This window comes from Arachis ipaensis, chromosome B6 (assembly GCF_059453495.1).
Source record: "Arachis ipaensis isolate K30076 ecotype BB chromosome B6, ASM5945349v1, whole genome shotgun sequence".
NCBI classification, from domain to species: Eukaryota; Viridiplantae; Streptophyta; class Magnoliopsida; order Fabales; family Fabaceae; genus Arachis; species Arachis ipaensis.
This window is the reverse complement of record NC_142441.1, coordinates 141,444,000-141,471,622: the sequence shown is the minus strand read 5'-3', so window position 1 is coordinate 141,471,622 and position 27,623 is coordinate 141,444,000. Positions and strand designations below refer to the sequence as shown.

The window sequence follows — 27,623 nt, the reverse complement described above, 5'->3', positions numbered from 1 at the left end:
TTTGCCTATTTTTTGTGTACACATATTCTTGAATTATAATGGTCCTACCAGCGACAATAATACTTATGGATTGCTTGTTATATGATTTGGACTTGGTGATTGCTTGTTTTTAGTTTGCAATTGTTTTTGTATAAACTCTATGTCTTGCACCTATGATTTATTTGTGTGTGTGTAATAAATCAAATTCAGAATAATTGAATAATAAATGAAATTACTTAAACAAATATAAGCTTTCTCAAATGCTGATAATTGAAGTATTTGTTGTCAGACTGCATCTTCAACGGGCTTCTTCTGAACAACATCACGCATGAGTTTGAGTGATTCTTCGAAATCATCACAAAGGAGATAAGGATCTGGAATTACACTTGGATCCACTGATAGAGAAATTATCATCTTATTTGCATAACTTTGGAAATGCATAGTCAGGGCCTGCAAAACAAATCCCAACTGATGAGTGGAATGATTCAATGGTCTCTGCCTATAAATAATCAAAGGAAAAACTCCTATTTTATTTTGATCTTTAAAAAAAAATTGTATCGGAAGTAACTAATTTGGTTTGAAAAATTAGAGATAATACTTAATTTAGTCCCTGAATTTACATGTAAGTTTCAATTTAGTCCCTAAAATTTCAATTGCCTTTATTTAGTCTCTAAACTTTGCGAACATAACTCATGTTAGTCCTTGAAACAATTTTCAACCTACAAACATTAACGGAACACTGTTGTGGACAGTCGGATGTTATACTAAACTTTGTAAAATGATGTCGTTTTAATTTTGGCACTCAAATAACCCAAAAACAATATCGTAAGTGGTGTTTATTGAAATTTTACCTAACAAAATAAATGATACGACGCCGTTTATGAGCTATTTGAATGTCAAAACCAAAACTGCATCATTTTACAAGTTTCAACGTGACATCTGACGGTCTATATCAGCGCTCCATTAATGTTTTTGTACTGAAAATCGTCTCAGTGACTAATGTGAGGCACGTTTATAAAGTTTGGGAATTAAATAGAGGCAATTGAAATTTTAAGAACTAAATTGAGACTCATGTAAGTTTAGGGACCAAATTGAATATTAACTCGAAAAATTATGATGACTTGTTTCAAAGCAAGTTATTTGCTTCTAACTTAAATCCAAGATTATTGAGGAGACAGAAACTTGCTTAATACTTGACTAACTAGCTATTGCTTAACAAAGAAATCAAATAAATTCTCGTTTAAAAAGGTCTATCCAAACTCAAACTTAATAGAAGGGACAACTCGAATCAAAAGTGTTGACGAATTCTTATTAATTAATGAAGCTAATCACAGACACAGATTATCATCAACTAGTGAAGCTATTACTTAGCACACAAGCAACCAATTCTGTTTCGCATGTAAACTGAATTAACAGAATCAGTTATTGCCAGTTATGCTCATCACGCGCAAATTGAGCTTTTTTTAAAATAATGTTATCTGGATTCTACTAACTAGAAGAAGTAACTAATTTGGTTCAAAAAACTGTGATGATTTCTTTCGAAGCAAATTACATACCTGTGGGTGTCCATATACACTAGGAGCAATGTATGCCACAGGATGACCATAGAAACTAACTTCCTCCACCGGCCCTGGCATGTTTGAGAATGCCAACGTTGTATTCAGCAGAACTCTTCGTATTATGAAAGCCGCCACCTATATATATACCCAACCAAATATTTTATGAGAATATATTAATTACTGCTCGAAACTCAATACCACCAATATATATGTCTTGTTATCGTGACGTACCTTAACCCCAAATAAACTGAGTACTAATTTGGCACAAGCGTAGGTGCTAACGGCTTCCAATGAGTGTTTCTTGCGGTCAATGGTAGCCTTTGCTTGGCGAATATGCTCCAATGGATCTTGTTGTGTAGCAATGGAGAAAGGGAGCATGATGTATCCAATCAAATTTCCCCATCTTACTTTGGATTTTTCAGCCATCATATCTGCTACATCCTGAGTAACGTAATTAATGTTCCACCAATCCATGGTTATTTACAACTTGCAACTTACTTTTACAACACAAAACAAAACGCTCAATCTTGCTGATCAAACAAACATGACTTAAAAAATCTATACATACACTAAAAATCAGCCACAAATTACTAATCTTATTGGAGAATATATCATAGCACACCTACAAATCTATTTATGTTAATTTGATAACAAAATTCACCTGGATTCCACCGATTGGTCGGAGGTTAACAAGAATGGCTGATCTAAGCCGAATTTTCTTCAGGACACTACTTGACCCCTTCTTTGCATTAGCACCTACAGATTATAGCAAAATAATGTTGGTAACAAATCTAGCCATTTTCTATTTCATGTGAAACTTTAATTTTTGGTAATCTAAAGAACCAAAAGAACACACTTACCGAATTCCTGTCGATTCAAGTAGCGAGTGATACCAGCTTGTGTTATTCCCAACAGAACATCATTGACGGTCTACTAATCGAAATGAGTCAAAAAAAAAAAAAAAAACACTTATTAAGTTGATTCCAACAAAAATCTATAAATTTGTTCATACCTGGCCCATAATTTATAAGAACTCACAATCAACCTTATACAAGTATTGTTCAGGTCTATACAATCTCATAGAGGTTGGACATGACGACATAGACTTAAACCTACTTATCTAAATAAGTAACTAACTCCTATTATCTCTGCTATTCATCTAAAAATGAGATCTCAACAATCTCCTTACCAAAAGGAAGTAACCAACCCACAATTAAATGTGGAATTACTCAAAAGATGGTTATTGGCTCCACCTCTACAATTATAAATACTCTGACACTCAGTTATTTTTCGAATGCCAATCTACTAAAAACATGTCTAAAATCCTTGCTAACTTAAGTATCGGAATCCTTTGTAGGTACCACCCCCAACCTCCTCATGAGGAACTCGGACAGCTCCATTCCTGCAGGAGAAGACATCGGATCTTTCACCTAAAGGCGTCTGGACTTCACATTCAGGTCCAAATCATCCTGGTTCTAGGTAAGCTTTGGAACATTGGCGTCGATGCCGAGGACCTGATAATTAATACCGTACGATGGCGAACGACATTCGAGAAGATGGACACATGACTTCCGATTCTGAAGCCTGAGAAGAAGAGCAATATAATAAGAACAAGCGTTAGTCATACCTCCTGGAATTGATAAAGGAAAAGGATTTGCCAGAGACACACATGAATCAAACCTAAAAGAACATAGGATAAGCTCAGAAATTCATCGATCTGAAGGATCCGGGTCAAGACATCCTACAGAAATTATGGGACTCATTCACGGACATCAAGGTCCATTGGAACAACTCGAGTAGGAGCTAGAGCGACAACGAAGATCCGAAAGAGCCCTGAGAAGGGAGGTACGACGACAAAGGGAATTAGAAGAAAAAATCTTGAAGCTAGAATCCGACCTCAGGAGTAGGAGACCCCGCATTGATTGGGAAAAAAACACCTTTAGGAGGTGAAAATCCATTTATAGAGGAAATCATGCGGGATAGAATTCTCAGAAACTTTAAAAGTCCGGACATGGACCTCTACGACAGAACATTGGCTAAAGACAACTATATCCCATTATGAGTTTTCCTTGTCGATGTCTATAGAAAGATCTGCTACACAGAAAAGATTCAACCTCTCAGACCGATTAAAAACAAAAAAGGTAAAAGTCGGTTAGAATACTGCTAATACCACAAAATCTATGACCATTCCACTAATTATTGCTATATAAAAAGAATTGGCTAGAGATCGTCGGTTGGATAGGTATTTAGTTGAAAGATTGGATGACCAGGGTAAGAGAAAAAGAGATGAAGAAGATTGGAATCGGCGAGATAGACTACAACAAACTCGTGAGAGACATATCCACATAATTGCTGGAAGATTTACAGGAGGAGGAGTAACAAAATCCTCCCGTAAAAGACATTTGAAAGAAGTCTATCAGGTCGGCGAGAAAGCTAAAACGTTTGATCTGCCCGCCATTACCTTTACAAAAGAGGATCACCAAGAGATAGCACCTGGACACGACGATCCTATCATAATCACGATGTTACTCGCCAATGCAAACCTTCACAAAAGCTTGGTAGATCAATGAATTTCGGCTGACATCCTGTTTAAAACTATTTTTGACAAGCTGGGATTAGAAGAAAAAAAATTGAGAAAATACCCAGACACTCTCTTTGGTCTAGGAGACACGCCTATCCGACTTCTAGGCTTTATCTCTCTATATACCACCATTAGTAAGAGCACAAAATCAAGGACCTTGAGCATAGACTACACTGATTGACGTAGCATCGACTTACAACGCCCTAATAGGTTGGATAACACTAAACCGACTTACAGCTGTAGTCTCCACCCTCCACCTTGGCATGAAGTTTTCCACTCCTAAGGAAATAGTCACTGTGAGAGGAGACCATAAACTGGCAAGAAGGTGCTATAATGAAAGCTTAAACCTACGAGGGTATACATGAAAAAGAGGTCAACACCGTAGAACTCGGCGGTGTCAGAGTTCGGGAGGAATTGAGACCCTAACCTAAAGGAAAGAACGAGGAGGTCCAAATTCGGGATGAGGTCGAGAAGACAACAAACGTAGGGGCTAATATAGAGAAGTAGTTAAAAGAGAAACTCGTTAAGATCCTACGGAACAATTTCGACCTCTTCGCCTGAAAAGCCTTTGACATGCCCAGAATCCATCCCAACCTTATGAGCCATAAGCTTGCTGTTTATCCGGGCTCACGACCTGTTCAGCAGAAATGACAAAAGCTTAGTCTTGAAAGAGCAAAAATTGTAGAAGAGAAAGTCTAGACGCTATTAGAAGCCGGGTTCATAAGGAAGGTAAAATACCTGTTATGGCTCGCTAATGTAGTACTTGTGAAGAAATAGAATGAAAAATGAAGGATGTGTGTCGACTATATCGACCTCAATAAGGTTTGTCCCAAGGATCCTTATCATCTTCCCATCATTGATGCTCTGGTGGATTCATCTTCAGGTTATATATACCAATCTTTCATGGATGCGTACTTAAGATATAATCCTAATGTACAAGCCGGATTAGGAGATGACATCTTTCATCACTCATAGGGCAAACTACAGCTATGTGGTGATGCCCTCGAGAAGTTGATGGAGGTCTTCGTGGACAATATGCTTGTAAAGACAAAATAAGAACCAATCTGCTGTTCAATCTTACAGTAGTGTTTAACACGATAAGGCAGCATGGGATGAGATTAAACCCCATAAAGTGTATCTTTACACTGGAAGATGGGAAGTTCCTAGAATTTATGCTCACCCAAAGAGGCATTGAAGCCAACCGAGACAAATGTAGGGTCGACCTTGAAATCCCTACCCTTGTTTTCAATCCTCAAGAATGGGTATCAATTTCAGTGGATTCAAGAATATGAATAAGCTTTTCAAGACTTCAAAAATTTCTTGAACCAACTACCTATCCTTACCCGGCCTGAAGAAAAGGAAGAGCTCGTATTGTACCTAGCTATAGCAGACAAGGCCATAGCCTCTACCCTCGTACAAGAAGATAAGGAGGGACAATGACCTGTCTACTTTACGAGTAAGGCATTATAGGGGGAAGAATTGAACTATCAAAAGATAGAAAAATTTGCTTATGCCCTCATTCTAGCATCCACAAGACTCCGACCTTACTTCCAATCCCATACCATTAGAGTCTGAACTAACCAACCCATGAAGCATATCCTCTAAAAGACAGATATTGTAGGCGGATATTACAACGGGCTATGGAATTGTCCGAATTTGACCTAAAGTATGAATTTTGTACAGACATCAAATCACAATATCTAGCCGACTTTTTAGCTGAATACACAAGTGAACCACAAAAAAGCTCTATAGCCTGACACCTATAAGTATATGGATCATCGAATAAAATTGGTAGTGAAGCAGGAATCATTCTTGAGAATAAAAAAGGGACTCGAGTAGAGCTCTCATTAAAATTCGAGTTTTCAGCTTTTAACAACCAAGCTGAATATGAAGCCATGCTCGGTAGGTTAAGGCTAGCCAAAGAAGTCGGGGCATCAAAATCACAATTTTTAGTGATTTTCAAGTGATAACCTCTCAGATAAATGGGGATTATCAAGCCAAAGATCCTAACATGAAGAGGTAATTAGAGAAAGTATTAGAATAGCTGGCCCAATTCCAGGAAGTAAAAGATAAACATATAACTCAGGAGCTCAGCAGATGGCCTCTCCAAAATGGGCAACACCAAGCCAAGGGACAATAACAATAGTCTAATCTAGGAAACTCTCCACACACCATCAGTTTTCAAAGAAGTCAACAAGTCGGATGCACTAACAATCTCCAATCTGAACCTGGGTTGGATGGCTCTCATTATCGAATATCTCAAATTCGATATTCTCCCTAAAAAAAAAGGGAAGCAATGAGACTTATAAGGGAAGCACAGAGTTATACACTAGTTCACAATGTCTTCTATAGAAGAAGAGTATCTACACCTTTACTAAAGTGCGTGCCGACCTCCAAGATTGAAGAGGTCCAAAAGGAAATCCATAGTGGCATATGTGAAAATCATCTAAGAGCAAGGTCACTAGTTAAGAAGGTGTTACGAGCTGATTTTTATTGGCTGACCTTACAAAGGAAAGCGACCGACTTCATCAAGAAGTGTCCACCCTGTCAAATGCATGCCAATTTACATGTGGCACCACCACTTCAGCGTCACTTCACCATGGCCTTTCGCAAAATGAGGTATGGATTTGCTCGGATCGTTTCTTCAAGCACCCGGCTAGGTGAAATACCTCATAGTAAGGATTAACTACTTTACTAAGTTAATAGAAACAGAACTTTTGGCCTCCATTACAGCTCAAAGAAGTCGAAAATTCCTCTACAAAAATATTATCACCCGATTGAATCCTGTTCCCCATCACCACTGACAATGGTACTCATTTCACTGACTCGACCTTCAGAAGTTTGGTGGCAAGCCTTAAGATTAAACATCAATTCACATAAGTAGAGCACCCTTAAGTCAATGGACAAGCAGAAGTTGCAAACAAAGTCATATTGACTGGGATCAAATGAAGACTACAAGATGCAAAAGGAGCATGGACTGAGGAGCTCCCCAAAGTTCTATGGGAATATCGGACAACTCCTTATTCTACAACAGGAGAATCTCTGTTTCGACTTGCTTATGGCATAGAAGCTACGATCTTTGCAGAGGTCAATGAAGAAATCCCAAGAGTAAGATTCAACAATGAAGTGGAAAATATCAAAGCTCAAAAGAAAGAACTCAAACTCCTCCTAGAAATCTTGGAGCAAGCTCGGATAAGGGAGGAAGCATTGAAACAAATGATGTCTACAGGGTACAACAAGAAAGTCATCAGAAGAAACTTCGCCACAAATGACCTCGTACTAATCAGGAATGACATCGGGGTACAAAATCGGGCTAAGAAAAGTTGGCTTCAAAGTGGAAAGGACCTTACAAGATCATTGAAGTCTTAGAAAAAGATTACTAAAAGGTATCTAACCTACAAAAGAACGAGCTTCATAGGTCGTGGCACGCATGCAACATGAAGAGATACTATAGCTAGAAAGTGAACCTTACTCCCTGGTGTACTTTTTTTCCCAACTTCATGGTTTTTTTTTGGAAAGAATTTTTTTAAAGGGATTTTAACGAGGCATCATAGCAAGAACTAGGAGTTAAGACACGAAAGCTCTTAATAGCAAACAGCATCTGTAAATCATTTTCATTAATAATAATAATTCATCATTTATTTCATTTTCTATGATTGATTGTTCTACTATACACACCAATTTAAGCTCGATAAAGCGTGAAAATCATTGTCCAACCTAGATGGTTGGCAAGATGAAGCAACAATATCCAAATTGGTGTAAGAAGTTATATAAGCAGATCGTGGTCTGACCTCACTAAACTACTCATACAAAAACAAGTTAGTAAAAGAGGCAAGCCTAAAACGAATCGCAAAAGTAACTTGATAAAACAAACATAACTGACCTCCCAAAATCGGTATTAGCCTTATTAAGTCTCTAGATTCGGAGAACAACTCATTACCAGACCTTATAAAATTTTTTAGGGTAAATAAGTGTATACCCTCACAAAACAAGTTATCCGACCTCATAGAACAACTCGACCAAAATGAGCTGAAATGAGGGTTAGCAAAATAACTTGTAAAATTTTTTTCATAAGTAACGAAAACTACCAATATCACGTACTTGGAACAACTAAAAATAATTCAAAACAACTGAGTTATGGAGAAAAAGGTTTGCAGGAAAGATAATATCTTTAAAATGTCTATTATCTAGAAAGCAAACAAAACTACTACTATGCAAATTAAAACTATAAACATTTATAACACCATAAAAATTAGTGTGAAAAGTTTTAAAAAGCTCAAACCAGGGCAAAATAGCATAAAAAAACTATGGCTATTACAAAATAAAGTGTTCAAAAGACCCATGGTCCGAGCCATCAAATACAAAAGAGTTCTAAATGAAACTAAGAGAAGGAAGGATCCTATTCAACAGTAACCATATGGGTTGCTTCGTCAACTCGAACGGAAGAGGAAGGAAGAGTTTCGGCAGTGGGAGTTGAGGTGTCCATAAGAGTTTCACCAACTCGGGCACCATAGGATTTCAAGTCCTCGGAAGGGACAATCTTAGTCTCAAAAGAAATAATCTTCCTGTCAACCACAGCCTTATCGGGATCAATGAGAGTAAGGTCGACCTCGTGTGCAAAAACCTGAAATTGAGCCTTCATATTTTCAACCATCTCATCCATCTCCAGAGCCACCGATTCCTCCAAGTACCCATGCTCCTCCTACAGCCTGGTAAGTTCTTCCTTCAAATCTAACTTCTCCCCAAACACGAGTATAACTCTCATCGGCCTTCTTCTGCAATCCCTCGGCTATAGCACAAGCCGCCTCAGACTGCTTCACCCTCTCGCGAAGTTTCAAAAGGTTGGAAGTAAGAGCCCTTTTCACAGCTTCCAATTCCGACTTGGCCTCCCGAAGAGAAGTGACCTCAACATGAAGGTCGATCAACTCTCTCTGGATAGAGCCAAGCAGAGTTTCCACTAATTGCTTTAAGAGGGTTGAACACACTCCTTCAGTCCGAATACCTTCCAGGACGAGTACCTCTAAGTGTTTTTTAAGAGAGACATCATCCATAATGAAGGATATGCTCCTCACAAAAGGCAATGGTGTTAAAACTCTTATCGTGAACGCTGCCAAATTCAAAAAATGGGGTTTTTCGTTTCCAAGAACGCAGGTCGAAGAAAGGAGGCATGGGAGGAATAGTTCGAGATAGAGGCTTCGTGTTCAAAGGTGGAGGAGAAGGAAGGACAATTCTGGCCTATTGAGAAGTAGACGAATCTGACTTAGAAGGAGAAGAAGTTTCGCCTGACTTACTAGCCTCTTTCAATTAGATAGCCCAAGCAGCAACATTCTTCTTCGCCTATTGAACTCTCTGTAAAACGTCTGAACCATTGGTCATTTTTGTTATAGAAAAACAAAAGCAAGAAAAGAGACTCAAGTTACATAATTCAGACATATGTTCACAAATGAAAAGCTAGCTACCTAGTTCCGTAGGAACATTGCTCGGCTTGCTTATTAAATTTTTTTTTGTGTCGAGATGAGGAGCTCAGCCTCAACATTCCGGAAACAGGGTTACTACACACTCTTCTACCTCATCCAGATCCTCAAGGTTATACTTAACAACATTGAACGCCTCTTCCCAATACAAAAAAAAAAAAAAAACAAGTTCATCCCTCTCATTAAAGAAAAAAGGTCGAACACCCTCTACAGGTTGGACCTTAAAGAAATAGTTCTTAAAATCATGAAAAGACTCATCAAAAGTGGAAAAAACTATCCTTCCTTAAATAACTCGAAAAGAAAACCGATGCTTTTTTGTTAGAGTTGAAAGGTTTAGTAAGCTAGAAAAGATAAAAGAAGATCTTGGAAGAAAGAGAAAGATCAAGCTCTCAGCTTATCAATTGACAAACCTTCATAAAGCCCCATGAGTTTGGGTGGAGCCGAGAATGAGCAATGATGAGCGGATAATTTATACGCTTTTTGGCATTGTTTTTAGTATGTTTTTAGTATGTTTTAGTTAGTTTTTATTATGTTTTTATTAGTTTTTAAATAAAAATCACATTTGTGGACATTACTATGAGTTTGTGTGTTTTTCTGTGATTTCAGGTATTTTCTGGCTGAAATTGAGGGACCTGAGCAAAAATCTGATTCAGAGGCTGAAAAAGGACTGCATATGCTGTTGGATTCTGACCTCCCTGCACTCGAAGTGGATTTTCTGGAGCTACAGAAGCCCAATTGGCGCGCTCTTAATTGTGTTAGAAAGTAGACATCATGGGCTTTCCAGCAATATATAATAGTTCATACTTTGTCCAAGATTTGATGGCCCAAACCGGCGTTCCAAGTCAGCTTAAGAATTTTGGCGTCAAAACGCCAGAACTGGCACAAAAGCTGGAGTTAAACGCCCAAACTGGCACAAAAGCTAGCGTTTAACTCCAAGAAAAGTCTCTACATGTGAAAGCTTCAATGCTCAGCCCAAGCACACACCAAGTGGGCCCGGAAGAAGATTTCTGCATTAATTACTTATTTCTGTAAACCCTAGGCTACTAGTTCTCTATAAATAGGACCTTTTACTATTGTATTTTCATCTTGGTTCTTCAGGTTCCCTCTCTGGGGCCGAAGCCAATGACCACCATTATCACTTTTGTATTTTCAACGGTGGAGTTTCTACACACCATAGATTAAGGTGTGGAGCTCTGCTGTTCTTCATGAATTAATGCAAAGTACTACTGTTTTTCTATTCAATTCATGCCTACTTCTTCTCTAAGATATTCATTCGCACCCAAGAACATGATGAATGTGATGATTATGTGACACTCATCACCATTCTCGCCTATGAACGTGTGTCTGACAACCACTTCCGTTCTACATGCAAACAAGCTTGAATGTGTATCTCTTGAGTTTCTAATCTAAGATTAGAACCTTCATGGTATAGGCTAGAATTATTGGCGGCCATTCCTGAGATCTGAAATGTCTAAACCTTGTCTGTGGTATTCTAAGTAGGATCTGGGAAGGGATGACTGTGACGAGCTTCAAACTCGCGAGTGTTGGGCGTGTGACAGACGCAAAAGGATCAATGGATCCTATTCCAACATGATCGAGAACCGACAGATGATTAGCCGTGCGGTGACAGCGTGCGTAGAACATTTTCACTGAAAGGACGGAAAGTAGCCATTGACAACGGTGATGCCCAACATAAAGCTTGCCATGGAAAGGAGTATGAATGATTGGAAGAAGGCAATAGAAAAGCAGAGGTTCAGGAGGAACAAAGCATCTTCATACGCTTATCTGAAATTCCTACCAATGAATTACATAAGTATCTCTATCTCTATCTTTATTTTATGTTTTATTTATCTTTAATTATCAATCCTCCATAACCATTTAAATCTGCCTGACTGAGATTTACAAGATGACCATAGCTTGCTTCAAGCCGACAGTCTCTGTGGGATCGACCCTTACTCACGTAAGGTATTACTTGGACGACCCAGTTCACTTGCTGGTTAGTTGTGCGGAATTGTGACAAAGTGTGATTCACGTTTGAGAGCTCCAATTCTTTGGCGCCATTGTTGATGATCACAATTTCGTACACCAAGTTTTTGGCGCCGTTGCCGGGGATTGTTCGAGTTTGGACAACTGACGGTTCATCTTGTTGCTTAGATTAGGTACTTTTCTTTTTATTTTTTTTCAGAATTTTTAAGAATGAATTCTAGAGTTTCAAGGTGATGTTCTTGTCATCACAAAAGCTGATTGATTCTCATCAATTTAGCTGCTGAATGTAATGTCCTGCTGAAGCTTGGCTAGCCATGTCGAATCTTTTTAGACTAAAGCTTTAGACTAACATTGCATGATTCCTGGAATTCTTATTAAAAGTTTTGAATCTCTTTATTCTCTTTTTCATATAATTTTCGAAAAGTCACAAAAAAAATTTATAAAATCATAAAATCAAAAATATTTTTATGTCTCTTGTTTGAGTCTAGTGTCTAATTTTTAAGTTTGGTGTCTTGCATCTCATTATTTATTTGATCTTAGTTGCATTTTTTATTGTTTCTCATCATTAAAAATTCAAAAATATTTTCAAAATTGTGTCTTTTCAAGTCAATAATACAGAGAATTGAAGATTCAGAACATTCAACAGAAGAATTAAACAGAAAAAGCTGGGCGTTCAAAATGCCCTGTGAAAAAGGAAAACTAGCGTTTAAACGCCAGCCAGAGTACCTGGCTGGGCGTTTAATGCCCAAAAAGGTAGCATTTTGGGCGTTAAACGCCAGAATGGATACCATTCTGGGCGTTTAACGCCAGGAGGACACTAGAGGGAAGATTTTATTTTTAATTCAAATTTTTTTTTCAAATCTTCATAATTTTTCAAAATCAAATCTTTTTCAAATCATATCTTTTCAATCATATCTTTTCAAAATCAATTTCTTTTCAATTTTTTTTATTTATTACTATTTTCGAAAATCCTTGCTACAATTAGTAATTTAATTCAAAATTTTCTAGTTGTTACTTGCCTATTAAGAAATGATCAAATTTTAAAGCTTAGAATCATATCTTTTAATTTCTTGTTAGTCAAGTAATCAACTTTAATTTTAAAACTTTTTTTTAATTTGATTTTCAATCATATCTTCTCAATCATATCTTTTCAATCACATCTTTTTCAAAATTAATTTTCAATCATATCCTTTTAATTTCTAATTTCAAAATCTTTTTCAAAATCACTTAATTTCTTTCCCAATCTTAATTTTCGAAAATCTCAATCAAATTTTCAAATTTCTTTTTATTATTTTAAAAATCTTTTACTTTAATTTCGAAAATTCTTCCCCTCTTCTCACATCCTTTTATTTAAGGGACTAACACTCCTCCTCAAGGTGCAATTCGAACTCTATCCTTCTTGACAAGTTCGAATTCTCTTCTATCTACCTTCTCCTTCTATTCTTCTTTTTCTCTGACACCTCAAGGAATCTCTATACTGTAACATAGAGAATTCCATACTTTCTTGTTCTCTTCTCTTTCATATGAGCAAGAGCAAAGACAAAGGCATCCTTGTTAAAGCTGATCCTGAACCTGAAAGGACCTTGAAGAGAAAGCTAAGAGAAGCTAAAGCACAACTCTCTCTACAGGGCCTAACAGAGCTCTTCAAGGAGAAAGAAGCCATGGCAGCCAACAATACAAGGAAGGTGCTTGGTGACTTTACTGCACCTACTCCCAACTTCTATAGGAGAAGCATCTCAATCCCTGCCATTGGAGCAAACAACTTTGAGTTTAAGCCTCAATTAGTTTCTCTAATGCAACAGAATTGTAAGTTTCATGGACTTCCATTGGAAGATCCTCATCAGTTCTTAGCTGAATTCTTGCAAATCTGTGACACTGTCAAGACCAATGGGGTTGGTCTTGAGGTCTACAGACTTATGCTCTTCCCTTTTGCTGTAAGAGACAGAGCTAGGACATGGTTGGACTCACAACCTAAAGAAAGCCTGAACTCTTGGGAAAAGCTAGTTAATGCCTTCTTGGCCAAGTTCTTTCCACCTCAAAAATTGAGTAAGCTTAGAGTGGAAGTCCAAACATTCAGACAGAAGGAAGGTGAATCCCTCTATGAAGCTTGGGAAAGATACAAGCAATTGATCAGAAGGTGCCCCTTCTGACATGCTTTCAGAATGGAGCATCATAGGTATCTTCTATGATGGTCTGTCTGAACTGTCCAAAATGTCATTGGACAGCTCTGCTGGAGGATCTCTTCATATGAAGAAGACGCCTGCAGAAGCTCAGGAACTCATTGAAATGGTTGCAAATAACCAATTCATGTACACCTCTGAAAGGAATCCTGTGAATAATGGGACAAATCAGAAGAAAGGAGTTCTTGAGATTGATACTCTGAATGCCATACTGGCTCAGAACAAAATATTGACTCAACAAGTCAATATGATTTCTCAGAGTCTGTCTGGAATGCAAGCAGCAACAGGCAGTACCAAAGAAGCTTCATTTGAAGAAGCTTATGATCCTGAGAACCCAGCAATGAAAGAGGTGAATTACATGGGAGATTCCTATGGAAACACTTACAATCCTTCATGGAGAAATCATCTAAATCTCTCATGGAAGGATCAACAGAGACCTCAACAAGGTTTCAACAACAGTAATGGTGGAAGAAACAGGTTTAGCAATAGCAAGCCTTTTCCATAATCTTCTCAGCAACAGACAGAGGATTCTAAGCAGAGCCACTCTGACTTAGCAACTATAGTCTCTGATCTAATTAAAACCACTCAAAGTTTCATGACTGAAACAAGGTCCTCCATTAGAAATTTGGAGGCATAAGTGGGTCAGCTGAGTAAGAAAATTACTGAACTCCCTCATAGTATTCTCCCAAGCAATACAGAGAATCCAAAGAGAGAGTGCAAGGCCATAAACACGTCTCACATGGCCGAACCTGGAGAGGAGGAAGAGGCAGTGATATCCACTGAGGAAGACCTCAATGGACGTCCACTGGCCTCCATGGAATTCCCTCATGAGGAACCATGGGAATCTGAGGCTCACACTGAGACCATAGAGATTCCATTGAATTTACTCCTGCCATTCATGAGCTCTGATGAGTATTCTTCCTCTGAAGAGGATGAAGATGTTACTGAAGAGCAAGTTGCTAAGTACCTTGGAGCAATTATGAAGCTAAACGCCAAGTTATTTGGTAATGAGACTTGGGAGAATGAACCTCCATTGCTCACTAAAGAACTGGATGACTTGACTAGGCAGGAATTACCTCTGAAGAGACAAGATCTTGGAAAGTTCTCAATACCTTGTACCATAGGCACCATGACCTTTGAAAAGGCTCTGTGTGACCTAGGGTCAAGCATAAACCTCATGCCTCTCTCTGTAATAGAGAAGCTAGGGATCATTGAGGTACAAGCTGCAAGAATCTTAATGGAGATGGTAGACAGTTCAAAGAAACAGGCTTATGGACTTGTAGAGGATGTCTTGGTAAAGGTTGAAGGCCACTACATCCTTGCTGATTTCATAATCCTAGAGACTGGGAAGTGTATGGATGAATCCATCATCCTTGGCAGATCCTTCCTAGCCACAACAAAAGCTGTGATTGATGTTGACAGAGGAGAATTGATCATTCAAGTGAATGAAGACTCCCTTGTGTTTAAAGCTCAAGGATATCCTTCTGTAACCATAGAGCGGAAGCATGAAGAGCTTCTCTAAATACAGAGTCAGACAAAGCCCCCACAGTTAAACTCTAATTTTGGTGTTTGGAGGTTTCAACATTGCTCTGAACATCTGTGAGGCTCCATGAGAGCCCACTGTCATGCTATTGACATTAAAGAAGCGCTTGTTGGGAGGCAACCCAATCTTTAATTATCTTTGTTAAATTTCTATTTTCTTTTGTTATTTTATGTTTCCTGTATGTTGATGATCATGTGAAGTAAAAAAAAAAACAATTGAAAAAGCAAAAACAGAAGGAAAAACAGTATTAAAAACAGAATACCCTGGAGGAGAAACTTACTGGCGTTTAAACGGCAGTAAGGGTAGCAGAATGGGCGTTAAACGCCCAGTCTGGCACCATTCTGGGCGTTTAACGCCAGAAATGGGCACCAGAATGGCGTTTAACGCCAGGAATGGGTAAGAAGTTGGCGTTAAACACCAGAAATGGACAGTAAACTGGCGTTTAACGCCAGGATTGGCAAAAAGGGACATTTTTGCACGCCACTTGGTGCAGGGATGAGATATCCTTGACACCTCAGGATCTGTGGACCCCACAGGATCTCCACCTACCCCACCTCTCTCTCTCTTCTTCACCCATTCACCAATCACCTCAATACCTCTTTCCCAAAAACCCCTCACCTATCAAATCCCACCATTCTCTTCACCACTCACATCCATCCTTCATAAAATCCCACCTACCTCACCATTCAAATTCAATCCACTTTCTCACCCAAACCCACCCATAATGGCCGAACCATACCCCCCTCTCCACTCCTATATAAACCCATCTTCACTCCTTCATTTTCACACAACATACACACTACTTCTCCCCCTTGGCCGAAACACTAAACCCCCTCCATCTCCTCTATTTCTTCTTCTTCTACTGTCTTCTTTCTTCTTTTGCTCGAGGACGAGCAAACCTTCTAAGTTTGGTATGCTAAAAGCGTTGCTTTTTGTTTTTTCATAACCATTTATGGCACCTAAGGCCGGAGAAACCTCTAGAAAGAGGAAAGGGAAGGCAAAAGCTTCCACCTCCGAGTCATGGGAGATAGAGAGATTCATCTCAAGGGTGCATCAAGACCACTTCTATGAAATTGTGGCCAAGAAGAAGGTGATCCCCGAGGTCCCTTTCAAACTCAAAAAGGGTGAATATCCGGAGATCCGACATGAGATTCGAAGAAGAGGTTGGGAAGTTCTCACCAACCCCATTCAACAAGTCAGAATCTTAATGGTTCAAGAGTTCTATGCCAATGCATGGATCACCAAGAACCATGATCAAAGTGTGAACCCGGACCCAAAGAATTGGCTTACAAGGGTTCAGGGAAAATGCTTAGATTTTAGTCCAAAGAATGTAAGGTTGGCATTCAACTTGCCCATGATGCAAGGAGATGCACACCCCTACACTAGAAGGGTCAACTTTGATCAAAGGTTGGACCAAATCCTCATAGACATCTGTGAAGAAGGCGCTCAACAGAAGAGTGATTCAAGAGGGAAGCTGGTTCAACTAAGAAGGCATGACCTCAAGCTCGTGGCTAGGGGATGGCTGGAGTTCATCCAACGCTCAATCATTCCCACTAGCAACCGGTCTGAAGTTACTATAGACGGGGCTATCATGATCCATAGCATCATGATTAGGGAGGAAGTAGAAGTTCATGAAGTTATCTCCCAAGAACTCTACAAGGTGGCGGACAAGCCCTCTACCTTGGCAAGGTTAGCCTTCCCTCACCTCATTTGTCACCTCTGCAATTCAGCTGTAATTGACATAGAGGAAGACATCCTCATTGATGAGGATAAGCCCATCACTAAGAAAAGGATGAAGCAAATAAGAGAACCTCACCACGAACATGAGAAAATTCCTCATCATGAAATTCCTGAGATGCCTCAAGGGATGCATTTTTCTCCACAAAACTATTGGGAGCAAATCAACACCTCCCTAGGAGAATTAAGTTCCAACATGGGACAACTAAGGGTGGAGCACCAAGAGCATTCTATCCTCCTCCATGAAATTAGAGAAGACCAAAGAGTCATGAGAGAGGAGCAACAAAGGCAAGGAAGAGACATTGAGGAGCTCAAGCACTCCATTAGATCTTCAAGAGGAAGAACAAGCCGCCATCACTAAGGTGGACCCGTTCTTTAATCTCCTTGTTCTTTATTTTCTGTTTTTCGAAAATTATGCTTTATGTTTATCTATGTTTGTGTCTTTATTACATGATCATTAGTGTCTTAGTGTCTATGCCTTGAAGATATGAAAATGAATCCATCACCTTTCTTAAATGAAAAATGTTTTTAATTGAAAAAGAAAAAGAAGTGCATGAATTTCAAATTTTAAAACAGTTTAGTTATTTTGATGTGGTGGCAATACTATTATTTTTCTAAATGAATGTTTGAACAGTGCATATTTTTTGAATTTGTTGATTCATAAATGTTAAAATTGTTGGCTCTTGAAAGAATGATGGAAAAGGAGAAATATTATTTGATAATCTGAAAAATCATAAAATTGATTCTTGAAGCAAGAAAAAGCAGTGAAAAGCTTGCAGAAAAAATATATATATGCGAAAAAAAATGAATGAAAAAAAATGCGAAAAAAAAGAAAAAAAAGAGAAAGAAAGAAAAAGAAAAAGCAAGCAGAAAAAGTCAATAGCCCTTTAAACCAAAAGGCAAGGGTAAAATAAAAAGGATCCAAGACTTTGAGCATCAGTGGATAGGAGGGCCCACAGGAATAAATTCCTGGCCTAAGCGGCTAAACCAAGCTGTCCCTAACCATGTGCTTGTGGCGTGAAGGTGTCAAGTGAAAACTTGAGACTGAGCGGTTAAAGTCGTGGTTCAAAGCAAAAAGAGTGTGCTTAAGAACCCTGGACACCTCTCACTGGGGACTTCAGCAAAGCTGAGTCACAATCTGAAAAGGTTCACCCAGTCATGTGTCTGTGGCATTTATGTATCCGGTGGTAATACTGGAAAACAAAATACTTAGGGTCACGGCCAAGACTCATAAAGTAGCTTTGTTCAAGAATCAACATACTTAACTAGGAGAATCAATAACACTATCTGGATTCTGAGTTCCTATAGATGCCAATCATTCTGAACTTCAAGGGATAAAGTGAGATGCCAAAACTGTTCAGAAGCAAAAAGCTAAAAGCCCCGCTCATCTAATTAATACTGATCTTCATAGATGTTTTTGGAATTCATTGTACATTCTATTCTTTTTTATCCTATATGATTTTCAGTTGCTTCGGGACAAGTAACAATTTAAGTTTGGTGTTGTAATGAGCGGATAATTTATACGCTTTTTGGCATTGTTTTTAGTATGTTTTTAGTATGTTTTAGTTAGTTTTTATTAGTTTTTAAATAAAAATCACATTTCTGGACTTTACTATGAGTTTGTGTGTTTTTCTGTGATTTCAGGTATTTTCTGGCTGAAATTGAGGGACCTTAGCAAAAATCTAATTCAGAGGCTGAAAAAGGACTGCAGATGCTGTTGGATTCTGACCTTCCTGCACTCGAAGTGGATTTTCTGGAGCTACAGAAGCCCAATTGGCACGCTCTCAATTGCGTTAGAAAGTATACATCATGGGCTTTCCAGCAATATATAATAGTCTATACTTTGTCCAAGATTTGATGGCCCAAAATGGCGTTCCAAGTCAGCTTAAGAATTCTGGCGTCAAAACGCCAGACTGGCACAAAAGCTGGAGTTAAACGCCCAAACTGGCACAAAAGCTGGAGTTAAACTCCAAGAAAAGTCTCTACATGTGAAAGCTTCAATGCTCAGCCCAAGCACACACCAAATGGGCCCGGAAGAAGATTTCTGCATTAATTACTTATTTCTGTAAACCCTAGGCTACTAGTTCTCTATAAATAGGACCTTTTACTATTGTATTTTCATCTTGGTTCTTCGGATTCCCTCTCTGGGGCCGAAGCCAATGACCACCATTATCACTTTTATATTTTCAACGGTGGAGTTTCTACACACCATAGATTAAGGTGTGGAGCTCTGCTGTTCTTCATGAATTAATGCAAAGTACTACTGTTTTTCTATTCAATTCACGCCTACTTCTTCTCTAAGATATTCATTCGCACACAAGAACATGATGAATGTGATGATTATGTGACACTCATCACCATTCTCACCTATGAACGCGTGTCTGACAACCACTTCCGTTCTACATGCAAACAAGCTTGAATGTGTATCTCTTGGGTTTCTAATCTAATATTAGAACCTTCGTGGTATAGGCTAGAATTATTGGCGGCCATTCCTGAGATCCGGAACGTCTAAACCTTGTCTGTGATATTCTGAGTAGGATCTGGAAAGGAATGACTGTGACGAGCTTCAAACTCGCGAGTGTTGGGCGTGTGACAGACGCAAAAGGATCAATGGATCCTATTCCAACATGATCGAGAACCGACAGATGATTAGCCGTGCGGTGACAGCGTGCGTAGAACATTTTCACTGAGAGGACGGGAAGTAGCCATTGACAACGGTGATGCCCAACATAAATCTTGCCATGGAAAGGAGTATGAATGATTGGAAGAAGGCAATAGGAAAGCAGAGGTTCAGGAGGAACAAAGCATCTTCATACGCTTATCTGAAATTCCTACCAATGAATTACATAAGTATCTCTATCTCTATCTTTATTTTATGTTTTATTTATCTTTAATTATCAATCCTCCATAACCATTTAAATCTGCCTGACTGAGATTTACAAGATGACCATAGCTTGCTTCAAGCCGACAGTCTCCGTGGGATCGACCCTTACTCACGTAAGGTATTATTTGGACGACCCAGTGCACTAGTTGTGCGGAATTGTAACAAAGTGTGATTCACGTTTGAGAGCTCCAAGTCTTTGGCGCCATTATTGATGATCACAATTTCGTGCACCAAGCAACCTTACAAATACGAAGAATCTCGGTCTCAAAATCGGTAAATAGAAATGTTACCTCCAGCCTAGTAAACAAACAGGCATACATGAAAAGAAAATGGCTTTCTGAGTTACTAAATCAGGGGAAGCATATTCTATCCTCAAGATCAGGAGCTACTAGCTCATACTTCCTCTCGTTCTCTTGAGTATTACAAATCCTATGCTGAAAACAAAATTTTTCTACATAATCATTGTCAACTATGGGGGAAATAGAAAAGACCGTAATATTTACCCAATCTAAACTAGGAAGAACTTTAGATGACATGCTGAAAGCTACCGAACGAGATATAAAGGATAATACCTTCAAAAAAGAAAAATAAAGCTATGTCACCACAAAAACTCACGAGCTACAAGTCGGGAACAAGAACACCAAATATTTAAAGAAGTCAAATTCTACTCAAGAAATTGGACGTGGGTCCGAAATTCCCAGGTAAAACAGGGATGAAGAATTCAACCCACTCTACTAGAACGCAAAATGACACCATTACTTAGGATGAAAATGGCATCATTTAAGGGGAAAATAAAGGCCTCAGAATTCAACACAAACCTAGAATCTAGAAATATTATAAATTCTCACAACAACGCTAAAGTGCCAAAAGATCATTGCAATGACAGCAAGCAAAAAAAAAAAATTCTACACGAAGCCATATTTATAGAAACCACATTCCTCACAAAAGCATCGACATAGTGTTTTCAAAGAGCCCCAAGGTTTTCACCCACCAAGAAACATTATCCAACCATGGCCATAAAAGAAAGAAAAACCACCCTCAAAGATGAACAGAAAACAAGGAGAAGGAGCACAACAACAAAATAAATGGATGATCCCAAACGTCTCAACAGTATGCAACAAAACTTCGAAGCAGAAATCCAAGATAGAGATCTTGGAAGAAGAGCGACAGAAAAGAACCACAGTGAATGAGATGGAAAATTGAGAAAGATGAAGTAAAATTGCAGAAGATGAAGCGAAAAAGAAGAAAGAGAGAAAGGATTACGTTTATATAGCCACTAGGGGCAAAAAAGTAATCTCACTCCTCATTTAATGACATGCACGGTTACCAAGATAACTGAAAAAGCGCGCAAATAGTTACGAAAAGACGCAATGTTTAGATTCAAAAAATACGTTGAGTACCCGACCTAACTCCAAGGAGGACGGTATACCTGACGTGAGGGAACAAAGGCTACAAGAGATCAAGACCGACTTAGAAATGCTTGAACCCGATCTAAGAAGATCAGACTCAAGCAGGGACACTGTTCATACCCTGGCTCACAACCTATAAAGGCCCAAAAGAGGTAAAGCCCAATCAACACTATACAAGTATTGTTAAGGCCTAGACAACCTCATAGAACTCAGGCACGACGATATGGGCTCAACCCTACTTATCGAAATAAGTAACTAACTAATACTATCTTTCATATTCATCTAGAAAGGAGATCTCAACAACCTCCCTACCAAAAAAAGTAACCAACCCATCACTAAAGGTGGGACTACTCAAAAGGTAGTTATTAACCAATGTTCTGAAAACTGCACTAGACTGGTCAGGTTAACCAAGAATCGGTCATCTGGTTAGTCCGGTTGACCCTTAGAACCGCTTTACCAAAAACTGATAAAAAAGTTGGTCGAACCGACGGTTAACTGGTGAATCGGCTGAACTGGCCGGGTTTCTTTAGGCTTAGGTTTTTTAATAATGTCCAAAACGGCGTCGTTTTGACGAAAAAAAAAAAAAAAACACACTACCCAGCCCTAACGTAAATGAAGTCACTCACCACCAGTCACCATGCCTCTCTCCCTCAACCCTAAATCCCTAATTTTCTTTTCCTCCAATTAGCAGAACCTTCTCCACCATCCCTACCACAGTCGACACCGACAGTGACTACCAGCTGTCGCCGCCTGCGGGGACACACGAAGGCATGTTTGGAGCTGTTGGCGTCGCCGCTGCGAAGGGCTGCTTCGCCGTTGCCTCTACTCGCCTCTCCATTCTCCACCGCGCTTGCTTCTTCGGTTTTGCTTGCTTTTTCAAGTGACGTCGCCGTTCTGCTCACCTCGATGTTCTCCACTACGCTTGTTTCTTCAGTTCTGCTTGCTTCTTCAAGTTACGTCGCCGTTCTGCTCACCTCTTTGCTATGGTTCTGCTTGCTTCACTCTGTTCTTTACCAATTTTTTCTCCCTTTTTATGAATTTATTTATTTTATTTCTAAAATTATAGGTTAAACTAAAATAATTATGTAATCTGATTTTGTGATATTGTTCATTTGATTGCTGATAAAATAAAATTAATAATCAGATTTGTGATGTTTGTTGTTGGTTGTTAATATAATAGTAAATTAGTAAGAGTAACAAAGGAGTTAAAGTGAAACAAGATAGGTTTAAGATGTTTAACAATATGAAAGTCTTGACTTTTTCTAAAAGATTTGATACTAATTCAATTTTTTATTACTCTGAGTTGCTATTTTCTGCCAATGTTATTGCTGATGAGTTAATAATATTAAACAACTGATTTTGTTAATTTTCTGCCAATGTTATTGCAGACATGTTCCTGCATTGATTTGCATATTCTTCCTTTTGTTAATTTTTCTATATGTTGTGTTCTTTCTGGCGACATAGAGTCACTCTTGGTATATAGTGAAAATTTCTAGAATTAGGTAATTGTTGAGAATATAGTTTAGAGGATTTTTTTTTATTTTGATTGGTACCATTTGCATCTAAATAATAGAGGAATCTTGTGTTAATTACTATGAATGCATTATTCCAAAATTTTTATTGAGCATCTTAGTGATTGTTTGGGCGCGCCATTAAACCAATAAAAAAGATCGTTTTTTTAATAAAAAAAGATCTTTTTATTTTTTTTAGTGTGTTTGGCTAATTTCTAATAGTAAAAGTAAAAGTACTAGAAAAAAAAAAAAATATATATATATATATAATAAATGAACAAAAAAGTACTTTTATCTTATTTTATCCAAACGTAATTAATAGATAAAAAGATCTTTTTACATGAGATATCCAAATATAAAATCACTTTTACTTTTGTAAAAGATCTTTTAAAATAATATCATTTAAAAAAGACCTTTTTTAAAAATGGCACCCAAACAAGCCCTTAATGTATCCAGTGTTAATGCTTCTGATTTTATTGTAGAAGGAAATTATATTTATGCATTAAAAAAAATTTGTATCCACAGTGTTTATCTCTCTAAAATTATTTTTATATTAAAATTTTTTTGACTTAAAAATTATTGAATTCAATATTTAAAATTATATATTAAATTTGTAATAATTTTATTTAATATTTAACTAAACCGATTGAACTCCGGTTGAATTTCGGTCGAACTATTAAACTAATGAACCATTCGTCTCATCGGTTTATTGACTGGTTCGGTTCTTACAACTTTGTTATTAATTATACCTCTACACTTATAAATACTCTAACACGCTCAAGTATTCTTCAAACTCTAATCAACTAAAAATTTGTCTAAAATCTTTGCTAACTTAAGTATCGAAATCTCTTGTAGGTACCACCCCCAACCTCCTCATGAGGAACTCGGACGGTTTTATCTCTTACAGGAGAAAACGTCAAATCTTTCACTTAAAAGCATCTGAACCTCACATTTAAGCCCAAATTATCCTGGTCCTGGTTAAGCCTCAAAACAAAATTCATCTTGAAATTTTTAATAACTTATTTATTCAATTAATCTTAAATTAATAATGTGTCATTTAAATCAATTATATTTTTTAAACATAAAAAATTAACTATCAAATTAATTATTAATATAAAATATATAATAAAATATAAAATAAATATTAAAAATAAACAAAATGACAAATGTATTTATAAGTAAATAACTGATTTAGTTACTTATTTTTGGCTCATTTTTGTTTAAATATATAAATTCATGAATGCGTGGGTGAAGAATTCAGTTACCGAATTCATTTCCTTCTTGAGAAGCTTGATATCATCCATACTAACTATCCGATGCACGTAGCGCTTGGTATTAAGCTCCACCCCAGGTGCACCTTTCAAGGAAGTCCACGTGTCCTTAAGAAACAAAACAGTCAAAACAAACATCATCAAGTCCACAAAAGTGTGCCACATCAGCACCAAACCCCACCACAGCGCCATCAACGGCCCAAACAACACCATCAAGAAACCTCTCTTCTGTTTCTCCTCCTCCTTTATTGTTGCCGCTGGCACCGTTGGCAATGCATTAGGATCACTGGATTTACGAGTGCTGGCAATAAGAAGTGACATGAGGGAAACACAATCGCCCATTGAATGGTGCATCCGCAAAACCCCAACGGAATCTGCATCTGAGGTTTTGATGTTGAGCAGGTGAAGTTCCCAGAGTGGCTTTGTAATGTTCAGTGGTGTTTTTGTGCAGTTTGCTATGTAGTCTTCAACGAATCTATCTGAAAATTTTATTTCTGATGAATTGATTTCTGGAACTATGATGTGGCTGTCTAAGTCGATTGTGGTTGAGATCCATCTAGTTTTCCCTCCCTTCTTAACCTGACAACATTGAAAATTAAAGCTATATATGAATCTTTTAGAAAACGCGCCTACTAATTCACTAGTGAAAATAATGGCCTAGTTTTCGCTGAGGGAACATAAATGTTGTATCACGTTTTTATTGATACTAAACATACTTATCTAAATTAACCATTCGAGAATTAGAAATAATAAACATTTTTTCAAAATCTTAAACTGATTCTCGACTTCACCAAAAATAAAACTTTTGATTTTTTGGATCTAAAACTTTAATACCATATCATGATACTATTCATCCCAAATACTTCAGCTGTTAAAAAAGATAACACTAATAGTTATATCTCTAATATTCTCTAAATTTTCATTGTACAAATATTCGATTAGTTCCTCATATTTTTTCTAAGTAATTTGGTTATTCCATCTTATGAAGGCAATAAGAGCATAGTTGTTAAAACTAAATCAATAATTAAAGCGGTCTTCAATTGATAAGTTATTAGTTGAATTGGCAGAATTAATTTTATGTATATAAATAAATATAAAATAATTAAAATTTAAAATTAAAATTTAAAAAAATATATATTTTTATTAATATTTTTAAAAATTTTAAACATCACCACCCACGTATTTTTAGTTTTTCTCATGATCAGGCCAGGTTTTGTCCGACCTGAAATAAATTTTAATATTTTATTAAATTTATTTTAAAAATATAAATTATTAATTGAAGTATAAAAATATAATATTTTATTATTAATTTTTATATAAAATAAAATATATATTTAATTATAGAAAAAAATATTGTTTTAACTTTTAACATTTGAGTCAGGCTTAATTTTGTCTATATAACATTTTAAATATTTTATTTAAATTTCAAAGACTCTATTTCAGTTTTAAAAAATGTTAAACAAATTTAATATTGTCTTACTATTAAATTTGACATGAATAATTAGTATATTAAAGAGTCAATAACATTTGATTTTAGTATGTAAGTAAAATTAACTTACCAATAATTACTAATATAAAGTTTTTTTTTAGATTTTGGAATATTGATAATTGATTATTAGAATTTGTGGTATTTTGACTCTTTTCTATAAAAAAAAAATCAAGACGAGATATTATACGAATATTTTGATTATGTTTATCTAACACACGGAAAAAAATATGAATTAACAATAATAATATTATTAATATCCACATCACTTATTTTATTAACTATTCGTGTCAAATTAAATGATAAGACAATGTTAAATTCGTTTAAAATTTTTTAAGATAGAAATAGAACGTTTAAAACTTTAAAAATTAAATTAAGATTTATCTTAAACGTTAAAAATAAAAATAATACTTTATTAGTAATTGTTAGATAAAATCACGAAATTAAATTTACCTTATTATAATATAATTCAAACTCAACAAAAAATTCAACAAAATATATTTTAAGGGGACCAAATTTTGAACTGGGCCGGGTGTTTCACACCCATTAGAAACGAGAAGCATCCCACCCTCTTCTTAGTTAGAAGCATATAGAAGTGTTAAGAAAGAATTGTTGGTAGGGTTTAAATTCTATCTTGTGTATGCAGTAATTTATTAATTAGCGATAAATTTTTAAATGAAGTTTTGATTTACAATAAATTAGTTCTTGACTTGTGAGATTGAAGAATATCATAGACAACAAAAAAAAATAGCTGACAAACTAGTTTTACCCAATAGAATAGTCGATTGAATGTCAAAGAAAAGTTTCAAATCCACTTTAGAATCTAATTTTTGTTGATCACCCTAAACCCAAGAGAATTAAAACAATTTTTTTTTGTGATAATGCTAGAGAAGTTTCCTTATCCTAACTAATAATTTCCTAGTTCTGTTGTTTTTTTTTTATTCCGTTTAAACAAAAAAAAAATGAGCCATAACTATATATTTTTCAACAATAATGGCATTTCTTTGAGTTTTTTTCTTTTAAATAAAAAAAAAGGGTTTGGCATTACTCATATAAGCATAGATTTAGAATGATGAAACAGTAGTAAGATAAATTACACTGTGTGTACACTAAAATTAGCTACTAAAGTCAGTTACCAGAATATAAAATACATACTAGAATATAAATATACATTGAAAATAAATTAAATCACACATATATTTAAACATAAATACATTCGTGACTGATTTTAGTGTATAAATAGTATTTTTATAGTAAGATAGAAGAAATAGAGAATGACTTACGAGCTTGCTGGTGAACCTTGGATGCTTAAGAATTGTTTCACGCAATCCTTCTTTAATTACTTGAGGATTCACGCTTGTTTTGCACCCTATTACGGCCATCACATAGCAGTTGAACTTCGGCGAATGGAACAACCTCGACACCGGACTCATCGGTTCGCCGCCTCCTCCTCCTGATGATGATGATGCCATCTTTAGCTCGCTTCTTCCCCTTCTCTTTTGCACAGAGAGATGAGTGCCCAACAAATTAACAATGAACAATCATTGAGGTTTTATTGCATTAGAAAAAAAAATGTTAAGACTTTTCTACCCTCGTCAGGACCCAGTGCGTGTGAAGCAGGGGAAGATGGTTAATCAACATAATTAATAGATATATGTACTCAATTCTTCTTTTAATGTTTATTTAACCGTTGTTAGTTGCTTTTCAATCACGTTTTTCTAATTTCCCATGCATTCTTGTCGGTTGTCATTCTCCAGGCCGTAGTTATCATTAGATTAATAATTAAATTAGTCTCTAAAAAATAAAATATTTTTTAAATTTATTTTTAAATTTTTTAATTAAATTAATATTTTAAAAATTATAAATTAATCATATTTATTTTTTAGTAACTCTATTAATAATTTTTGTCAATAATCAATAATAAAAAAATTTATTAATAATACATATAATGCTTGACATGTCAAATTAAACGTTAACAAAATATATTCATCAAAATCTATTAATTTAATCTCTTTTTTCCAAT

General features: G+C 36.6%; 1 protein-coding gene and 1 non-coding gene across 2 annotated transcripts; both read right to left on the bottom strand.

The window, feature by feature from the left end:
* Window positions 1–48: 48 nt before the first annotated feature.
* Window positions 49–27,206, bottom strand: LOC107605264 (wax ester synthase/diacylglycerol acyltransferase 11-like). The gene is made up of 7 exons (XM_088492229.1): window positions 26,884–27,206; window positions 24,109–24,693; window positions 2,399–2,468; window positions 2,200–2,294; window positions 1,770–1,979; window positions 1,536–1,673; window positions 49–429 (listed from the first exon to the last, which is right to left on the bottom strand). Exons 1-7 carry the CDS (start codon window positions 27,070–27,072, stop codon window positions 265–267), a joined length of 1,452 nt encoding a protein of 483 aa, XP_088348355.1. The 5' UTR covers window positions 27,073–27,206; the 3' UTR covers window positions 49–264.
* Window positions 13,628–13,732, bottom strand: LOC148562978 (small nucleolar RNA R71). The gene has a single exon (XR_015888068.1). It is a non-coding gene; the product is annotated as a small nucleolar RNA R71 (small nucleolar RNA).
* Window positions 27,207–27,623: the final 417 nt, after the last annotated feature.

Coding starts and splice junctions, on each gene's coding strand:
- LOC107605264 (XM_088492229.1), bottom strand. CDS start 27,072: ATGGCATCATCATCATCAGGAGGAGGAGGCGGCGAACCGATGAGTCCG. Junction 2,469..24,108: donor TCAAGAAGGAAATGAATTCG/GTAACTGAATTC, acceptor TTCGATTAGTAG/ACCGTCAATGATGTTCTGTT. Junction 2,295..2,398: donor CTTGAATCGACAGGAATTCG/GTAAGTGTGTTC, acceptor TATAATCTGTAG/GTGCTAATGCAAAGAAGGGG.